We start from the raw sequence: 19,054 nt of genomic DNA, 5'->3' as shown, positions 1-19,054 counted from the left end.
TAGAGTCTCTAGAAGAAGTCTCATTTTACAGAGAAAGCTCGGGCCGCACATTAAATCATCACGCTCAGGTGTGTGCGGGCACAGGAGATGGCGAAACTTTGTCGATTTCTCGAACAGACCGATACTATAAACACATTGAGCTATAAAAATACCTATAGCGCAATGTATAAACGTCGATAAGTCTCCCAAATTACGGTATATCATTCAAACAACAGCAGTTCCGCATGACAGATTTCTCCCGTTGTCTCACGCTGTCTCCCGCCTAAATATGTGGCTTCGATCAGGACATAAATTGGGTGCGTTCAGCAGTTCAACTGTTAGGTGATCTCACTAGATTTTACTCTGAAGTTGCACGTTCATTGGTCGACGCGTGTAAAATCTAGGGAAATCACTCAACAGTTGAGTCTGCTGAACGCACCCCATAGTACCTTTTTCATTATTGGCAGCACTGCTATTTGTGCCGCCATTTTATAGTGCGTCCGATTCAAATTACTTTCCGTTAGAAGTGGCAGTTGAGTTCGAGCAGGTTCGAAGATTCTTCCAATAGACTGTTAATTGAAATGTCGGCCTTCCAGCAACAGTACAAATCGAAACCTATCAAGTTTATAGACGCGAGGGGCGGTAGAAATATTCGAGCCGTAGAATATGAAGAATCGCGGAAGAAACAAAGGGCCGATGTAATTAATGGAAAACGAAATATACCAAACGGCTCAGCCAATGTATCGCAACAGGAAGGTTTGTGTAACAATCTATCTGTACTTAATAAATCGTGTTCCGCATCACTGACATTTATTGCGTGATTATAATTTCATTCCAGAACCACAGTCTACTGCTTCTATGCGAGAAACTCGTTTGCTTCGACTTCTGTCGTGGAAAGCGGAGCGGGATATGAACAAGAAGATGACTATGTTGAAAAAGAAGCGCCCATTTCTAACTGGAATAGTTCATCATAGAATATATTCCCCTATTTCACACAATGATAAAGCAACAGGCACGAGTATGCAGCATCAGAAGGTACGAAAGCCAATTATGCCAGCGACACCTCCTAAACGAATTACAAGAGCAACAGAGAAAAGGTTGCTAAGCAAAGCCTGCACTCAAGGCTCCACAATAATTACAAAAACCTTGAATTCTACTGGAAGTAAAGAGCAAAAGAATCGAAAGAAACAACAGTCTATTGCTCCAAATAATCATAAATTTAAACCTCCGGCAGGATTGCATTGCGTGCAACTATTTGGTCGCGTAGACCCACACAGTACGTCGCCTCTCAGATTAAGCGAAATTGTACCAACTTCAAGAAGGAGGGGAGCGAGTAGAAAAGGTGAAAGTATAGGACTTTGTAGCGGACACTTTAATACTACAAGCCATGATGCGTCATTAGTTGATAAAGAAACAGATATTGATAATGCAGAGGAGAGTTCTGAATCTTTAAGATTGAAATTGTCTTCCGACGAAGACGAACAGCCTAATTCGTTCAGAAACAGTAGCAAAAATGGCAGTCCTATCGCGAGAAGTAACAATAAGGCGGAGGCAGAAAACGAAGTAATTGATAATAACAGTGTAGTAGAAGAAGCATTACTGTCTCCAAGTAATAATACAACTATAACACCAAGCCCTACTGAACCAGCCTTCTTTTCGCCGTACATTGTTTCTAGTCGGGGAAAAAGGAACGCCAGGAAAGAGCAGCAATTACGGCGTGGTTTTAGTATCGGCCCCTCGCCAGGTAGTGACATTCCCACGAAGGATACTGTAATGAAAAATTTGAATATATCAATTGAGGACGAAGAACGTACAGCACAGTATTTCCAATTCCTCCTCAATAGGGAAATAAAGAGATTAAATGAATTGTGCGAAGAGTGGGCGGCGATGAAGGATGAACCTACGATCACAGAAGATGCGCAGTATCTAATTCATCAGGCTATCGGCCAAACGAAGTTGTTAATATGTAAAAAGTTTGAGAGATTCCGTGGGTTAGTGACCGATTGTGAAACAGGGAAAGGTGAAATGTTAGTTACATGTAAAGACTTGCAAGGATTCTGGGACATGATGTATATGCAAATAAGGGACTGCGATACACGGTTCGAAAAGTTAGAAAAACTTCGTACGCAAGGCTGGAAAGAAGACGAACCACCTGTTAGCAAGTCTATTGGTAAGAAAAAAGCTACCATGAGAAAAAAGAAAGTGGTATCTACAAAACCGAGTTCGCTCAGAGCTTTCTTGCGAGAAAAGAAAAAAAAGCTTTCACAGAAAACGGAAGATAAAGATGACGCAGGAGAGCTTAATGTTACAAATCATGGAACTTTAAATAATACATCTGACAAAACCGAAAACAGTCCTAGCGGAAAGTACAGAACAAGATCTACATCAGGTAGTGTTGGTCTTGACAAAAGGAGGTTTACACCTTCCAACACTGGACAGTTAAAGTCAAACTTGTTAGTAAAAGTGCAATTATCTGACAGAGAAAGAATGAGGAGTCCCTTAACCGTAATAAAAGTAAGCCAAATGTGTAAAACACCGGATGTCCAATTGGATAACTCGATATCCTACATTAACTCGGATCAAACACCGATAAAAAGTATACTAAAACCATCGAAGACCTTAACTAAAGAAAATTCTTCTATGAAATCAACGTATACGGTTAATTTTAATGATAATGTGTGTTTAAATGAGGTACCAGTTGATGAAGAGGTACAAACAAAACTTGATTTAGCTACAGCATTGGCAAGAATAGATAGTTTTGATCTCGACAGCATTGACCAGGAAGTACCAATTAACAGTGCGAAACAACTTAACTTCGATGACAGCAGTTCTGAAGAAGCTGAGGGTGATCACGATGCCAAGGAGTATTCTGGCTTAAGAAATTCTGTGGGTGATAATACAAGCCAAAGTACATCGTACAGGAGTCGATTTCCAAGGCAAGATGCTTTGGATGAAAGTAATGAAACAACTGACAAAATTTCACTGGTGAATATTACACCATTTGTGTTAGTCACAAAAATAAAAGGCAATGCAGAGCTGGATGCGTTGAAACTTGAATCAGGGAAGTATACCTCTATAAAAGAAGAACGAACGTATCTGCATAATGAGAGTGTGAGAGTTTTGAGAAATAGGAGCATTATTCAAACGAATGATGAGCCTATAGATAAGATAAGTTTGAAAAAAGTAGCCAAGAAACTAAAGGAACCAGAGCAGAAGGAAAATAAAACTCCTTCGAAAGCGAAAAGAAAAAGTTCTCTCAAAGTTAGGTCGAAAGATAATGAAAATCGAAAATCAGAGTTAGAGAGTGCTATGGATAACATGGATTTGAATGGAAACAGTGATAACAGGAGATATACCAGAAGAAGTGTTAAATTTTCTGGTAAAGGCAATCCTTAATAGACTCACGATACTTTGTACTGGGTAAACGATATTTATAAATGCAACTTATTTCCAGAGAAAGAGTGTAATGGCAGCATAGAAAATAAACAAGTACTACCTATGACACCTCATGTTAGAGCCAGCTCCAGTAGATTGCAATCCATTGAAAAGAAAAGGAGGAGTAAGATCTCAGAAGATCTTATATCATGGGACACCCCAGAGAAGCGTAATTATTTTTTGTTTCTCAACTTTTATTTAGCATCGACATTTATAATTGCATGTTAATACATATTTATTACAGTTCCTGCACGGATTCGAAGATCGCAAAATCGAAGGGCATCATCGTCATTGATTTGAAGCAATTTTATTTAAAGACTTCGATTTTGTAAATGAATTTATTTTATCGAAACAGTTCCATAAACCAAAAATAAGCAACCCAACAATCTCGTTTCATTTCGTATATGAGGGTTCAAAAGTTATTAAATTATTAATGTTTGACTTCTATCATTACTTTAAATACATGTTTTTCACACGATGTTTATTTGAACGTTTTCATTTGCTTTTACCTTCCTGTAAATGGTATATAATAATAATTCATTAAACGAACGTAGACACTAAATTTTTAATATATCATATATTTTGTATAAATCGGATCAAAATAGTATTTACGCACAATGCAAATATTTTGTATATTTACAAATATGTTACAGATTTCTTTCTATACTATGCACTATACAGTAAGAGTTATAATTCTCGTTACTTTCTTTACATTTCACTCTTATATCTATTTCTATATAACACACTAACAAAATTGTACACCATGTTCACCATGAATAATTGTAAAGTAAGACATCTGTGTTAATATCGAATTATGATAGTGCTTCCTCCGACGCTACTCTGAATTTCCTACCCTTGTTATCTTTAAGTGTATCCCCGCTTTCGGTGAACAAATGTGGAGATAGGGGTTCCGCCTACGATTATTTGCGATATATGAAAGGTATATAAAAATGATTGTTATCGGTGTATGAAACATTCTCCCTGGGATACACAAATAAAATCAGTACGTGAATCAGTTCTTGATTTTAGATATATAATGTAAGCTCGAAATTACGTACCTTCTCGGGAACTGGAGTACCTCGATCGGAAAATTTCGAAAAATTTCGAATCAGAACGTCCTTTATAAGATCTGCATCGCGTAGAACAAGGAATGGCGTTCTTCTCGCGAACATTCCTATCATTGGCTGATTTCTGTACTCCTCGTAAAGCTTCCTTAAATAATCGCCCATGAAAATCCTTGCAAATATAATGTCTTTCATGTTACCGAATAGAGGAATAGGTCGTGGTCCATTAACCCCGCGAATTTCCCAAAAATCGAAAGTCGATGTGAAGTAGTAGTAGAGCGCAAAAAATACTGCTGCTATTCCAAAAAGAATTTCTACGTAACTCGCCATTATTCGCCGCTGCTCATAATCCGGTTGACAATCAGATTCAATAAATTATATTCGCTGCAAAACATTATTACCCATGGAATTCATACATTGACTAACGTGGTGTGATGTCAAAGTAGTTTGATCAATTTTTAAAATGTGTTTACCGCGAAGGGGAACGATATATCTACCCATACCCACACTTCGTTGCCGTGCAATACTGCACTGGCAACGTTTCTACAATATCGCTGCAATGTTATGTGCGGTATGAGTACACGCGTAGTAGAATTAACTCGCTCGAAACTCTAGTATTTTTTGCGAATTAATTACGAATTAATTAATTAATTATTGAAGAATCCTATTGTTTATGAGTTAGTGTCTCTATCGAAACTACTTAGTTCTTTTACCTTATCTTTCCTTCAGGACCCGTGATGAAATGCCGTATCTATCGTGGTGTAACTTTCGTATTACACGAACGACGCACAGTGCAGCGCGATCTAAAACCAAACTTATATAGTATCCTCGTGTCCGACAAACTATATTAATAGTACAGTTGTTCTGATAAAACTAGTACTTCAAATAATTTTCGACACGATAAGTAGTAGAAGATACAATGCATAAAGCTAGGCGATACATAGGCATGCATAATTAAAGCGTTATCATAAAAAATATATGTTCCAGGAATCATTAATACAACGCTTGATATAAATAACCATGGCGTGCGCACGTACTATGTATAATACAGCCTTGTTGCGCAAACATTATTAGTTGTTTGCTTTTTGCATAATTACTCAGGCCCAAAATTGTGGAGCATAGAGGAGGAACCTTATCGGTGGAATGCTTGGCTGCACCGAATGGGATGTTCGGTTACTCGAACATTTCGTTTTTGTTTTTAAAACTGTGTAGGTTTATAGAAGACCTCAATAGGAGTATCAGGAAATTTTTTGTTTACGCCCGTTTTTGGTTCTTCAGGGTGAAAACACCCCTTAAGGGGGTATAACCGTTTGAAAGTGTAAAAAATCGGATTTTTTTACATATTTTCATAGATTGATGTGTTAGAAATATTATAAATCAAGTCCGATGTAAAAATTCGGAGGATTGAGTCATAACTTCCGAAAAACAGTTTTTTAACTGAAACTTTTTTTTTAAGTAGTTCATAATCAACCACAGAGAAGCGTAATTATTTTTTATTTTTCAACTTGTAGTTAGCATCTACATTTATAATTGCATTTATTTAGCAAATTGTTTAAAACAATTTTATTTAAGGACTTCCATTTTATAAATGATTTTATTTTAGCGAAACAGTTCGATATACTAAAAACAAGCGACCAAACAATCCCGTTTCATTCCGTATATAATGATTCAATAGTTATTAAATCATTAATGCTTGATTTCTATCATTATATTAAATACATGTTTTTGACACCATGTTTATAGGAACATTTTCATTTCATTTCACCTTCCTGTACGACACCCTGTAACTGGTATATAATAATAATTCAGTAGACAATCAATTTTTAATGTATCATATATTTTTTTATAAATCAGGTCAAAATAGTATTTACGCACACTGCAAAAATATACAAACATGTTACAGATTGGTTTCTCCACATTTCACTTTTACACCTATATATATATATATAACACTATACAAAATTGTACATCATGTTTGGCACGAATGATCGTAAAATAAGCCAACTGTAACTGATAAGTATCTGTGTTAATATCGAGATTCGATATTGCTTTTTTTAACACTTGTTTTACTTTTCCACCTTCGTTATCTTTAAGTATATTCCTTCTTTTGGCGACAATATAAAAGCAGTGGGGTCAATGACATACGGAATCATAGTCTTTTCACAGACTTCGACTTTGTGGTTACGCAGTATTTTTATCAGACCGACTTTGGACTGATAAACTGCAAATCGCGCGCCTGGAAAAACGTATTTAATATAAATAATATTACCCTAGTAATAGTAGTGGAACGAATCTTTCGAATTATTCGAAGTTTTAACATTCTATAAAAACTTGATTGGAGATGTTGAGAAACGGAAATTTTCCTTTCCACATACCAATACAATTCCTTGGTCCATCGCCGAAAGGCATGTAATGCATTGGATTTCGAGCCGCTACAGCATCGTCGTCGAATCTTTCTGGGATAAAAGCATCTGGATTTGGATAAACCTTGGGGTCCCGATGAATTCCTAATACTGGTATCCACACAAACGTTTTCTTTGGTATCGTAACCTTCGTACCATTGAAAGTGTAGTCGCACATTGATTTTCGCAGTAAGAATGCTCCAGGAGGATATTTCCTTAATGTTTCTGTATAAATAAATATTGAACTTGATCGATCTTTATCACGAAAAATGTTAATTTAGATGTAATTCATTTTTTTAATGAAACAAGTCCTGAGGACTTCATATGTTGAAAAGTATAATAGGGTAAATCCGGTAGACGCGGTCGGGCCGGAGAGTTGGTTGAGTCGCTATATTCAGACTACATTTGTGTATATGCAAGGAGGTCTCATTGAGAGCTCGAAACTCTCGCCAACATATAGTGTATGCTCTGAGGCTAAGGTTCAGTACAATTAAATCTCTAGGAATCAACTGTTTCGACCAACTTTCCGGGCCGACCGCGTCTCCCGGATTTACCCTAAAAGGAACTTTTGAAAAATGACTGATTTCATTTAATTCGATGACGTATCAACTATCTATGTAGGTATCTGCAGTTAATATACGTGTATGTTATTCATAAACCAGATGTTTGTAATTAAATGTTGACCAGATATATCGCGTTTAATTTTTTTAAAATTAAACAGTTGCAGCTTTTATTCAGAAACACATTCGGGCTCAAGTTATGCGTGTATACTACTAATGATAATTTATTTCAAGGTAAGTGAAGTTTAATATATATACTGCTCATAAATTTCATACCCACCTCGAAATACTAGATCCAAATACGTCATATCCTTTACATGATCGTATTTTAGTTCACCATTATTTTTCTCATAATGTTCCGCGATTTCTTTTCGCAGTTTATCCTGTACATCAGTATTTAGAGCTAACTCGTAAAGAGCGTTGCTCATGGTCGTCGAAGACGTCTCAAAGCCAGCAATGAAGAAAACAAAAGCTTGCGCAGTGAGCAAAGTGTCCGTCAGTTCTGTAAAGTACGATTAAATATCATCCATGTGCTAAGCATACGTAATTTCCTAAATTATTGCCCTAACGTGTTCCCACGCGTCTACACCAAGAACCCCCTAAAGAGGAACCCCCTGGAAACTCGTCAGTAAGTGTCAGTATCAGCCGATTTGTAATCTGACACCAGTTCAGTCGAAATTTCATTCTAATCTATGTAGTTCCATCTTTCACTACTTCCTTCCCGTCCGTGGCCACGACTGCTACTTAAAATCCCCTAAATCCGATGCACTTACTAATATTCTCCAATTTATCCGGGTGTTTTTTAAGCTCGAGAAGCATATTAACGAAGTCAGGCCTGACGACGTCATTCTGGGTCCTATAGTTCATTGTATCCACGATGACTTTCGTGAAGAACGTTGTAATTTCTGTTGGCGGCAGCACGTAGCCAAGCAAATTATACAGCCATGGCATGGCCTGTCTGAATCTGAATCTAATTATTTGGGAAAAATTATTAGCGAACACCATTCTGCCCATCCGACGAAACTCGCTTTCTTTGTCAGACAGCGCGTTCGTTTCGATCCCAAAAGCGCAGCTGCCGATCACGTCTGTTGTATATTTCGCCGTCAATTCGCGACATTCCACGGGCTCCCCCTTCGCCACCACCTTCTCCAAATATTCTTCCAAATTATCTGCACATTCCAATATAAGAGGGAACATTTCCTTGAGTTTGCCAGACGTAAATACTGGCGATAGTCTGGTCCTCAGTGGCCGCCATCTCTCTGCTTCCAGATTGAACAAATGTGGAGATAGGGGTTCCATCTACGATTATTTACGGCATATGAAAGGTGTATAAAAATGATTGTTATCGGTGCATTCTTCCGGAGATACAGAAGCGATCATTAAATGTATCTTGATTGTAGATATACAAAGTAGGACAAGTGATCTACTATCCAAATGGATAAGCTTAATATTAAGCAAGTTACGATTGTAACTTGTATAATGAATGAAAAGACTGTCAATTAAATTGGAAATGATTTCATCTACAGGGTATATAAAAAGTAATAGGCACCGCTTTCAGGGGTGAATCTACGCCTAAGAGATTGGTGCTCATTTTTAAACAAAAACGCCGCAAAATTGTTTGCAGCATTGAAATTTAATGCTAAATTTTTTTTTACACGCACATGTTCTGCTCAATGAGAAGAGAAAAAGTCCAAAACCAAAGGGAACCGTATGCCGTAAACGCACGGTTTTGACGCAAAAACTTGTTAAAATTTATCTACACAAAAAATAGAGTGTGTAGAGCCACTCAACAATCAGCGCGCCCCGTTTCCTCCCACTCACACACACATGTTTTTTTTCGCTTTTAAAAAGCAAAGGCGAAATCAGGCTCAATATACCGATCCGCGGAAACACAGCTGCGAGGGGCGAGTAGGAAAACCATAATAGGCCGTCGCTCTTTAGGCCAAAGCGCTGAGACCGAAGTGAATTGTTCTTCGCTGCTGTTCTGTCACGTGGGGCCGTCCGTAAATTACGTTTAAAAGGGTAATTTCGGCGAATTCTTACCCCCTCCCTCCCCGAGCATAAGATTTCGTGAGATTTGATATTCCATCCCCCTCTTTACGTAATATTTTTTATACTTAATTTTTTCAGGTATTAAAATTCATTTAAATGTTTATATAATTCACTGAACTCGGTTTCGGGAAATTTAAATTAAAACTACTTTTCCGGAACCTTACGTAAGACGCTACCTGACTCTCCCCCCCCCCCCCGTGTAAGAAAACGTAAGAAATTCGGGATCCCCCCAAAAAAGCCTTACGTAATTTAAGGATGACCCCTACGGGCGATGCGTGGTTGTTCCTACACACCCTAACTTTTGCATAAACTTTAACAATTTTTAGCGTCGAAAGGGTTCGTTTGTGACACATGGTTTCTCTTGAACTTCTTTTCTTCGCATGGAGCAGAGCACGTTGATGTAAAGAACTTCAACATTAATTTTCAACGTTATAAACAATTTTGCGTTACGTTTCTTTTAAAAATGCCCACCGACCCAGACGTGTAGATGCACCCCTGAAAGCGGTGTCCATCAGTTTTTACACACCCTGTAGATTAGTCAAGGTTGATGTTATTGATATACAGTATGGTAGTATTTACGTACCTTGTCGTGAACTGGAACACCTCGATCAGCAAATTTCGAAAAATCTCGGATCAGAACGTCCTTTATAAGGTCTGCATCGCGCAAAACGAGGACTGGCGTTCTCCTCACGAACATTCCAATCATTTGCTCATTTCTGTACTGCTCGTAAAGCTTCCTTAAATAATCGCTCATGCAAATCCTTGTAAACATAACATCTTTTACGTTACCGAACAGAGGGATAGGTCTTGGTCCATGCACCCCACGAATTTTCCAAAAATCGAAGGTCGATGTGAAGTAGTAGTAGAGCGCAAAAAATACTGCGGCGATTCCAAAGAAAATTTCTACGTAACTCGCCATTGTTCGCCGTTGCTCGTAATCCGGTTGACAATCAGATTCAATAAATTATATTCGCTGCAAAACATTATTATCATTAAATCTGCTGTCGAAGTAGTTTTATTAATCCTCAAAATTTATTTCACGCGAAGGGGAACGATATATCTACGTGTGTACGTTTACTTTCAATGTATTTTAAATGCAGTGAAATCGGTCGAAAATCAAGTATTCTCCCGAATTAATTACGAGTTCACTAATTAATTACTGAAGAATCCATTGTTTCGTTCCAATACATTAACATACTTTTATATCCAGTGCTTAAGCTCTATTCAAAATTTAAAAAAAAACAGTCACACCGGAATTTCATGCGGAGAACAGACGAAATAACAATAAACAATACACATAGCACTTAGTAATGTGCGTCGTAATATATCGAAGACAATTATTTACCAACGTACATGCTGTACTGTCGCTATTGCTGATTATCACGTCATTTTGAGCTAATAGTTAGTATCCACAAAAAAACTAGTTCTGTTACCTTCTATTTCCTCCAGCACACGTGATGAAATGCAGTATCTATGGCGGTGCACCTCCCGTGTTAAATCAACGAAGTACAGCGCAGAACAGATTGACACCAAACTTATATAGCATCCTCGTCTCAGACAACATACACCAGCGTGGTTGCTCTGATAAAAGTAGCAGCTACACGAAACTTTCGTCACGATGAGTAGCACAAACACCCGAGGATTAATCGAGGTGACGCATAGAAACGTATCATTAAAACGTTATCCTAGAAAATACATGTTCAAGGAAAGATTACACCAACGCGTAGTATCATGCTGGGCTTCACAGTTACGATCCATAATTGTGGAGAAGAGAGGAGAACCTCGTCGCCGGAATGCTTGGCTTCACTGAGGGATTTTGATCAATGCAGTGATGAGCTGCTGCCTCTGTAGGTGGCGCCTCTATTCAGTTTGATAAAGGTGTAACGAGATTACTTGTTGATAGTGTGTCTTAACGATCCAATTATGATGCAACTCTAATCTGATCGTAAAGAAACGTCGATTACCGAGTGCTCCATTTAATTTGACCATCACAAAACACACCTATCATTATCGAGCGAAACTAATGTTCGAAAGAAAAATTCTTTCAAACGTTACGCTGCAAAGAAAAATACGAGTATTCTTCCTACCAGGAGAAATAGTTCGTTTGAGAAATTTGGGGTGGTAGTGTACATAGATATTAACTAGAATTACATTCCAACGCCCCCTTTCTAGAATTTAATTGACTCTTCTCGCCTTAGCTTTTCGCGGGCAGGTACCTACAAGAAACCTCCTTCTAATGCTCAGTTCCACAGCTGTTTTTCACTGGGCCCCTAAATTATTAATTATATGTGAAATGCAGCAACCGATGGCTGCGATCCGCCTCTAACGACTTAAGTAAGTACTTAGTTTATCTCCAGCGTAATTCGCACATAGGGAACTACGGCTTCCACTTCAAACACCTTAGCGTGGTCATAGGTTTCCAAGTTTCACTGTCTCGTGACTGCGGATCAAGTGAATCGTATGCACTGGTAACGCGTTTAAATAGTCTCCTATATACGGGGGCGTAGTGCAGGTCTTTCGGACGAGACCCTTCTAATAACATCTGTCACAACGAGTTAAACTATTTGCCATGTGCGTCAGCTCCCCACCGGACGTTATTAACAGACAATTATTGTCTATCGGAACGGACGTTTCAGCATGCGCCCAGGCCGGACCTCGGTCTTTTTTAAGGACAAAACTTCCTCGGCCACGACCACATTCTGCCAGGTGTTGAGGCATCCATGGGAATTGTGCTGATAACTCATCGGTGCATTCTCACGGTGGTCCAACGTACGACATCGCATGTAAATGCTAAATTAACTCGTTGAACGTGAATTAAATATCAAGAAAGGCTTATCGCTCTATCTATATCGCTGTAGTCTGCTTCTTCCTCTTTTTCTATTATTAGAGTTGACTCTATGATGATTAGGGCGTCGAGGCTACCACGTAATCTTAAGTCTACAAATGAAAACGAAGAATCATTCGATCGAGTGATAAAGTTGAGAGTGTTCTAATCGGAGAAACTGGGTCTTAGGGTTTCTAACACTATTTCTTCGGTGTATGGCTCTATTTCTATTTCTATTCTTGGTTGTTCCTTCTTTATTTAATCGTTCGCCACATCGCGTGGCAGGCGCAGGTATCGATAGCAGAAGCAAAGCTGTTCCGCGTCGGAATAGAGGCATTCCCATAACGATAGCGCCATAATCGCGCACATGTCACGCACATAGCGGTGAAAGCACCTGGAAGGTAATTCCCATGGCGGGCATGATGGCATACGGGCAAAGAAATTTTTAATTGCATTCACATCGTCGTAAGTCGATCTGCAAGAGTCGTTACCCTTCTTTTCCTGCTCCGGCGAGATTGCATCGTAACGAAGAGAATCTTCTAATTACTGGGCAAAGGACAGGACCTCTCGGCTTCAGATGCAAATGCATGCCCCACTTAAGCAAACTGCAGGGCATTCCTGCATACTTTGCATAATCCTAAATTTAACAATAACAAGTCTGCAACTCACAGCTGCTGCAAGTACGTTGCATGCTGTGGAAGATTAACCTAGTCCTGAAAGAAACGGGGGCACGTAGGATCGGGCAGGCCTTACACACGAACGCGGAGGAAATGTACGAAGCACGGGGTACGATTTGGTTGGTTAAAGTTCAAGACACGACATAAAAAGTAGCAATCTCATTTACCGGGCCATGCCTGTGCGAGGTCTGAAAGCACATGTATTTTCGGGATTTTTTTTTGGAAAAACTTGAATACTTTTTTAAATAACCTTTTGTGTATTCGAAAGTATATATTTTAAAGTTCTTGTAGTATTTTTTGCAGTGCAATATATAAATAAATAAAGGAATTATAGGCGCGAAGGAATTGTATCGTGTCTTTTTTTAATTTCGTCGTAGTTATTATTTTACAGATGAAAAGTTATGAAACACCGTGCACAAAAGCTGTCAAAGAGACAGGAACAAGAAACGTCCCTTTACTGCCTTTCGATCCATTCTGCCCCTGCGTCCACAAGTCCCCAAATATTTCGATAACACGTACCTACTCGTCAACGTGCGAGTAGCTCGCACGAAGATGCACGCGTGCTCGTTTGCATCTGTCGGCGCATCTGCGAATTTCACGATCCCACGACCCCTGGGCCATCGTGGCTCCTTGTTTAGATCGACTTACGACGGGAGAAAGAAATCATTATTACCCTCCCCGCCTTAGGTCACGGGGGGGATTTCGCGGCACATGCACGTGACGTCACGCGATGCACACGTCACGCGGTGTGACGTCGATCCTGCTACGGGGGTCCCCCGAAATCTTGAACGGGGGCATCTGCAGGGTCCTCGGATTCGAGGGGCGAGGCTGAGATCACGGGGCCGAAGGAGACGCGGAAGAAGGGGGAGAGGATCGTGCAAGGAGATTGAAGTGGTATCGCGAGGGGTGCACACGTGGGAAAACGGCACGCGTCCCTCTTTTGGCCCGGTGTCACTTACACCTGGAATTTTTCGGGCATTTATCAGTGCACGGCCTCCCAGGCGGAATTCCATCGTGTGACTTCGCGTGGCGGCCTTCGGCTCCGTGGATTCGACCCCCGAGGATCGATCAAAGAGACGATTATTAAGGCCCACGAGGGGTGCCTCTGAATGGGTCATTTCTTTCGTGGGGTGAATTGTTCTTGGTAAGGATTTCGGGCGATGCACGAGGCAGAAGCGGGAATGGGGGGGGGTTGAAGGTGGTTAGGGGAGGAAGATGTGTGTGTTATTTTAAAAAGAGGAAAATTGAATGTGGTTTGTTTAGTTCTGTATTTCGAACTCTTATTTGACTTTTACTTCTTCAGCTAGTTTGGTAACGATAGCTTTGATAGCTGGAAAATTACAGTGATAAAATCAACTCTAACGGTGAAAATCCACGACGAGACAACAAAATCGTGTCTCACATGAGAAAATAATTTCATCACTTTATTACTTTTTAATTATTGTGTCATTAGTTTGACAAGTTCCGCGATATTTTTTCAAAACTCTCATCTCCTGCGACTAATTCCATTGTTTACGTTTAGTTGTTGCAGAGATTTTTGTAAAATCTTATGTAAAATCTCATTGTCGATTTGCATCTTAATAGTGCATTAGGAATGCATAGTGATTGATACTTGTAGATTTAACAAAGTGGTTCCATTTACATGTACCACGACATTATTATTACTATTTTTATTATCTTCGGTGCACTTTGTCCAATCTGTCCCCGACTCTGACAGAAGTAGAGGCCCTCAGTTGCAAATTTATTCAATTTTACATTGCATTAACGATATCTTCGTCTTGAAGAACACACTGCTACCTTTCATGATAATATTTTTCATCGAGCCTCGGTGTACTCTTTTAAGAAAGCCCGGAATCGTTTCGCACACATGTAGTTCACCTAAAGTTGTTCTAAAGTTCCATTCGGGTTGGAGTGAAGGGGCAATTTATTCCAACCAAAGCGAGTAACAGGTGCACGGAAACGCCTCCGATTTTAAGGAATGGTAACGCGGGAGCACCTACGAATCCCACGAAAACGGTGAATCTCAACGTTCCTGCCATATGTCGCGAAGATAACGACGCACGGGGAAGGTGTCTCGGTCCGCTGATCGACGCAAGAAAGCACGACATCGCAGCTGCACGCAAGAAAATCGATACAAGGTCTTCAGTAGGTCGTAGAGCAGGCAGGTGACGTTGGTCGCGTGCCAGACTCCCCTTCCTTTTACCGGTAAGAAAAGCATTTTGCGCAAGCCATTGTCCTTGCTCCCTCCTTGCTCATGGGTTTGTGGTCCCTTTAACATAGGGTCCAAGAAGGCCGGCACTCTTCAAACGTCGTGAAGGGATTTCCATTCGGGTTCGACTAAAGGGGCACCAGACTCGAGGTCGGATGGTTCGCGCGTGCATCTTCAAATGATCCATGTGTCCCGCTAGGATTGACTTTCGCCACGATAGTATAGGTACCATCAAAGACACCAACATTTTCTAACGTGTATACTTTCTTCATTTTTTCACTCTCGATTCATTGACGTTAATGGCACATTCTCGTGTAATCCCTTAAAAAATTTAGGATTTTTTAAAAGAAAACTGTAACAGATAAGGTAAAATGTATTTTTGGTAGTCATTTGTACATATTTTAAGATGATACATTTTTTTTTAACAAATAGCTATAACTGTGACGATGATAGAAGCACGGTGTACATGATATTTCAAGATAGGCTCATCTGATATAAAAAATCGAAAGTTTTTCTTAAAATATATGAGTATGGTTATCTAGTTACCAATCGTTTTAATTTGTTATGCTGAATAAAATCAAATTGAGTGGACTAAAACTTGTGGAAGTTGGTGATATGATAGCGAGTTCATTTACGAAAAGAATCCCAAAAGAATTTTTAAAATTCGTCAATTAGTCCTTTTATTGTTATTTACACCGTTTTTTTCTATCACCGTCAGAGTTATAGCTATTTAATCAAGATTACATCGGAGATAAAACACTAAAAAAATTGTTATCATCTTAAAATATGTATGAATCAATACCAAAAAGACTTTTTACCCCATCTGTTACAGTTTTCGTTAAAAAAATTCTAAATTTTTTAAAGGATTACATGAGAATGTACCCTTAAGGCAATCTCTACGTTTCTTTGAGAAATGTGTTCAGAGGAAGCTGGAGTGCGTGGATATAGAAGCTTGGGTTTCTTCAAGAAATTAGTTTTAGTCATGATCATAGTGTGTTTCGTAGTCCAAGATAGAAGAAATATTGCAATTGGGATTTGTATTGACGATTAGGCCTTGCCTATGAAAATGCCTTGATAGATTTTGCTCCTTAAAGTCATCCAAACATTCTCCAAATGCAAATACATCATCTTAGTATGCAATGCAATCTCTCGCAAGATGCTCCCTTTTCAATCCTCGTATACCATGAGTTGCCCGAGCATCAGCTGCTTTCCACAGATCAATAAATCGGTTACAGCCAGTCCTCTGGCACGTGCCGTTATTTCTGGCCATAAAAATCGAAGATTGCTATAAGAAGAGGCTCCCCTGCGATCTCACTGGACCAGGGTATTGTGCTGCACCCCAAGTTCGCTTGTAGCACGAGCACATTTGCTCCAGCTGATGCAACGATTTTCGCATCAAGGTGCTCTTTCATTGTGTCACCGACAATCTCCGATTCTACCATTAACGCGTGTCGAAGGGATCTTTCGTAAGGAAATATGCTATGGAAAGGTTGCTAGGCTATTGCAAACAGATTGCTAGGTACATCCTTGCAAGCTGATAACCAGCAACAGACTTTCCTATTCTGAGAAAGATGCAGCTCTCATTTAACCCTAATGATAGTGGTGCAATTTCCAACTACTTCAGCATTTCATTTTACTATATTTCTTGCCACTATTCTAGCTGGCTGATCAAACTCTGCATTCTAATTTGATAGTTCAGAGAATTGAACTGGACTCTAGTTGATGCTAAATTAGATATAGTTCCCCTCATCAAATCTGTGCTTTTATTATCGAACACTATTTAAGCTCTCTTCTAACCACCAATGTACTTAGTTCCTATTTCATTATACTCCAATTGGTAAATCATGGTCTGAAACATTCCACGTGGAGCAAGGCACAAAACACTAGACTAAGCAAAGCCACTTGGCAGAGGTAGCCTATGGGACCGCCGTTCTTCCTTTTGCCCGTGCAGCCTTCTCGCATAAACTAAAAAGTAGACAATACCGTCCTCGCTGCGAAACAAGCAGAGAGCCGGGCGATTTCTCCAGACCGACTAATAGCCGGTTTACTCGCGCGAACTAACTCGTTCGAAGTGACAAATTTCACCGGGAGGTGCTCGCGTCCCCCAAATGGGACCTACGGGGAAATTTGCATAGAGCTACGGCTACGAGCTTTTCGAGAAACGGGCTACGTCGATTGCCGTTTAAAGGAACACCATTGTTGGGACGCGGCGTTACATCATCGGGAAGGCAGATGCACGTACAAGGAACCACTCGACCGAGGACGTCATCCGCTTTAATTGCTGGCTGGCCAGTCCCCCTTAACGCCTCGAAGTTCCGGGTACTCACGAAACACGAGGTATATAATCCTTTCTTACCTACGGCCTACCATCGCGCAGCCCCCCTGCGAACCTTCCGCCGCTCGGATAAGAAGCCTGCGATCAGGAAGGATTAGAATCAATCGCGAGCAGCGATTGCTCTAATTGCTTTCCTGGAAGGCTTCAACGGTGGGACGAGTTTTTGGAAACTTGGGGTCGCGAGGTGGGCCTAGAAAAGTGGAAGAGCTTAAAGGGTTATTCGCAGTCAGGAGGTAAACAGACAACGATTTTTTGGAAACGTATTTTAAAAATTATGTGCATATTTTTGTACAAAGAATTTTATATTTATACCTAAATAAAAAGAACATTTTATTAAAGGTAAAGAACATTTTAACAAGTTTTTGTATTATAGTTTGGTGAAATAATATTTCTTTATTTTAAAGTTATAATCGATTTTCGGAAAGCTCTTTTTGAAAAGGTGTTTTGCGGTGACCATTGCTGCTCGAAAATGGGGTTATCTAATATCAAAAAACCAAAAAGATTTAGTTAGTATATTAGTTTGTCTTGTAGTTAATCGTTCCTTTTTATGAAATATTAATCTGGGACCAAATGGCGGATGTTTAAGTGAAATGATCGATTTGCGAACAACGAAACCATAAAATAAAAACTACGCATTGGAAAAAGAACTCTTTCGATTAAGGACTAGATTTGCATGTCTAGAAGAAGCCTGCAAAGTTGCAGAAAGATTGGTTGTGCAATTTTCGAGAAATCGTGGTCACTGTAATCGAGAAATCCGTTTTGAGAAAAACGCGTTTAAAGTTTCAAGTGCAGTTTCAATGAAAATAAGATATTTGTTTCTTAACTTACACAGAATCATCTATTCCAAGTCCATACAGTAGAACTTCGGGTGCCTCTGCTGCCTCCAAAATAACGAAATAAAAAAATCGTAATTTTCGACCCTGTTGTCTGCGAATAGCCCATTAAAATTTCAGTCGATGGTTGACACCGTGTTTTGCACTGTAAATATTATCTTCTGAGTGACAAAGGACTGGTACCTTAATTAACATGGACCTGCAACTCCAAACCTCTTTTCTTTCAATTAAAACCTGCCTCAGAGTGATAAAGAATTATCATCTATGGAGACTAATTGTAAGCACTACTTAGGAATCTCTAATTAATCATGCATATTCTACTAAGAATGTCAGAAACGAATCCCTCTGATCTGCAAAGTGCCTACCAGTCCCCGCAAAACCACCAGACCGCCTACGAGCTCGTGTATCAAAATTACAGTGTTTACCTAAAAAGCCTCATCGTTTCAAGTATAATCGTGCAATCGTGGTCCTCGTGAAGACCCGAAACCCCAAAGGAGTAGAGCCTCCGCAGAATTGGGCCTTGTGTAACGCCTACAAGTTTCGCTCTTCGACTGGCTGCTTTCACGAAACTTCATTACGACAATCTGCCAACCAAACAACACCCAAACGGAGCCGCCAATTTTCAAGCAACAAAAGGGCATCTTGGGTCCCAACGAGGGGGCCCACCATGGGTAAGCGGGAGGG

General features: G+C 39.7%; 3 protein-coding genes across 3 annotated transcripts in view; 1 reads left to right on the top strand and 2 right to left on the bottom strand.

Moving 5' to 3' along the window:
• Nucleotides 1-19,054, bottom strand: part of Exex (motor neuron and pancreas homeobox extra-extra) — a 153,468-nt gene that overhangs the window by 38,872 nt on the left and 95,542 nt on the right. The window lies entirely within an intron of this gene.
• LOC143374677 (uncharacterized) lies at nt 483-3,896 on the top strand. The gene is made up of 4 exons (XM_076822999.1): nt 483-735; nt 818-3,358; nt 3,434-3,583; nt 3,659-3,896. Exons 1-4 carry the CDS (start codon nt 561-563, stop codon nt 3,712-3,714), a joined length of 2,922 nt encoding a protein of 973 aa, XP_076679114.1. The 5' UTR covers nt 483-560; the 3' UTR covers nt 3,715-3,896.
• LOC143374691 (putative cytochrome P450 6a14) lies at nt 6,297-11,240 on the bottom strand. Its single transcript, XM_076823024.1, has 6 exons — nt 10,926-11,240; nt 10,076-10,465; nt 8,214-8,739; nt 7,721-7,942; nt 6,854-7,105; nt 6,297-6,714 (listed from the first exon to the last, which is right to left on the bottom strand). Exons 2-6 carry the CDS (start codon nt 10,409-10,411, stop codon nt 6,545-6,547), a joined length of 1,506 nt encoding a protein of 501 aa, XP_076679139.1. The 5' UTR covers nt 10,412-10,465; nt 10,926-11,240; the 3' UTR covers nt 6,297-6,544.

This window comes from Andrena cerasifolii, chromosome 11 (assembly GCF_050908995.1).
Source record: "Andrena cerasifolii isolate SP2316 chromosome 11, iyAndCera1_principal, whole genome shotgun sequence".
NCBI classification, from domain to species: Eukaryota; Metazoa; Arthropoda; class Insecta; order Hymenoptera; family Andrenidae; genus Andrena; species Andrena cerasifolii.
This window is presented reverse-complemented; position numbering and strand designations above follow the sequence as displayed.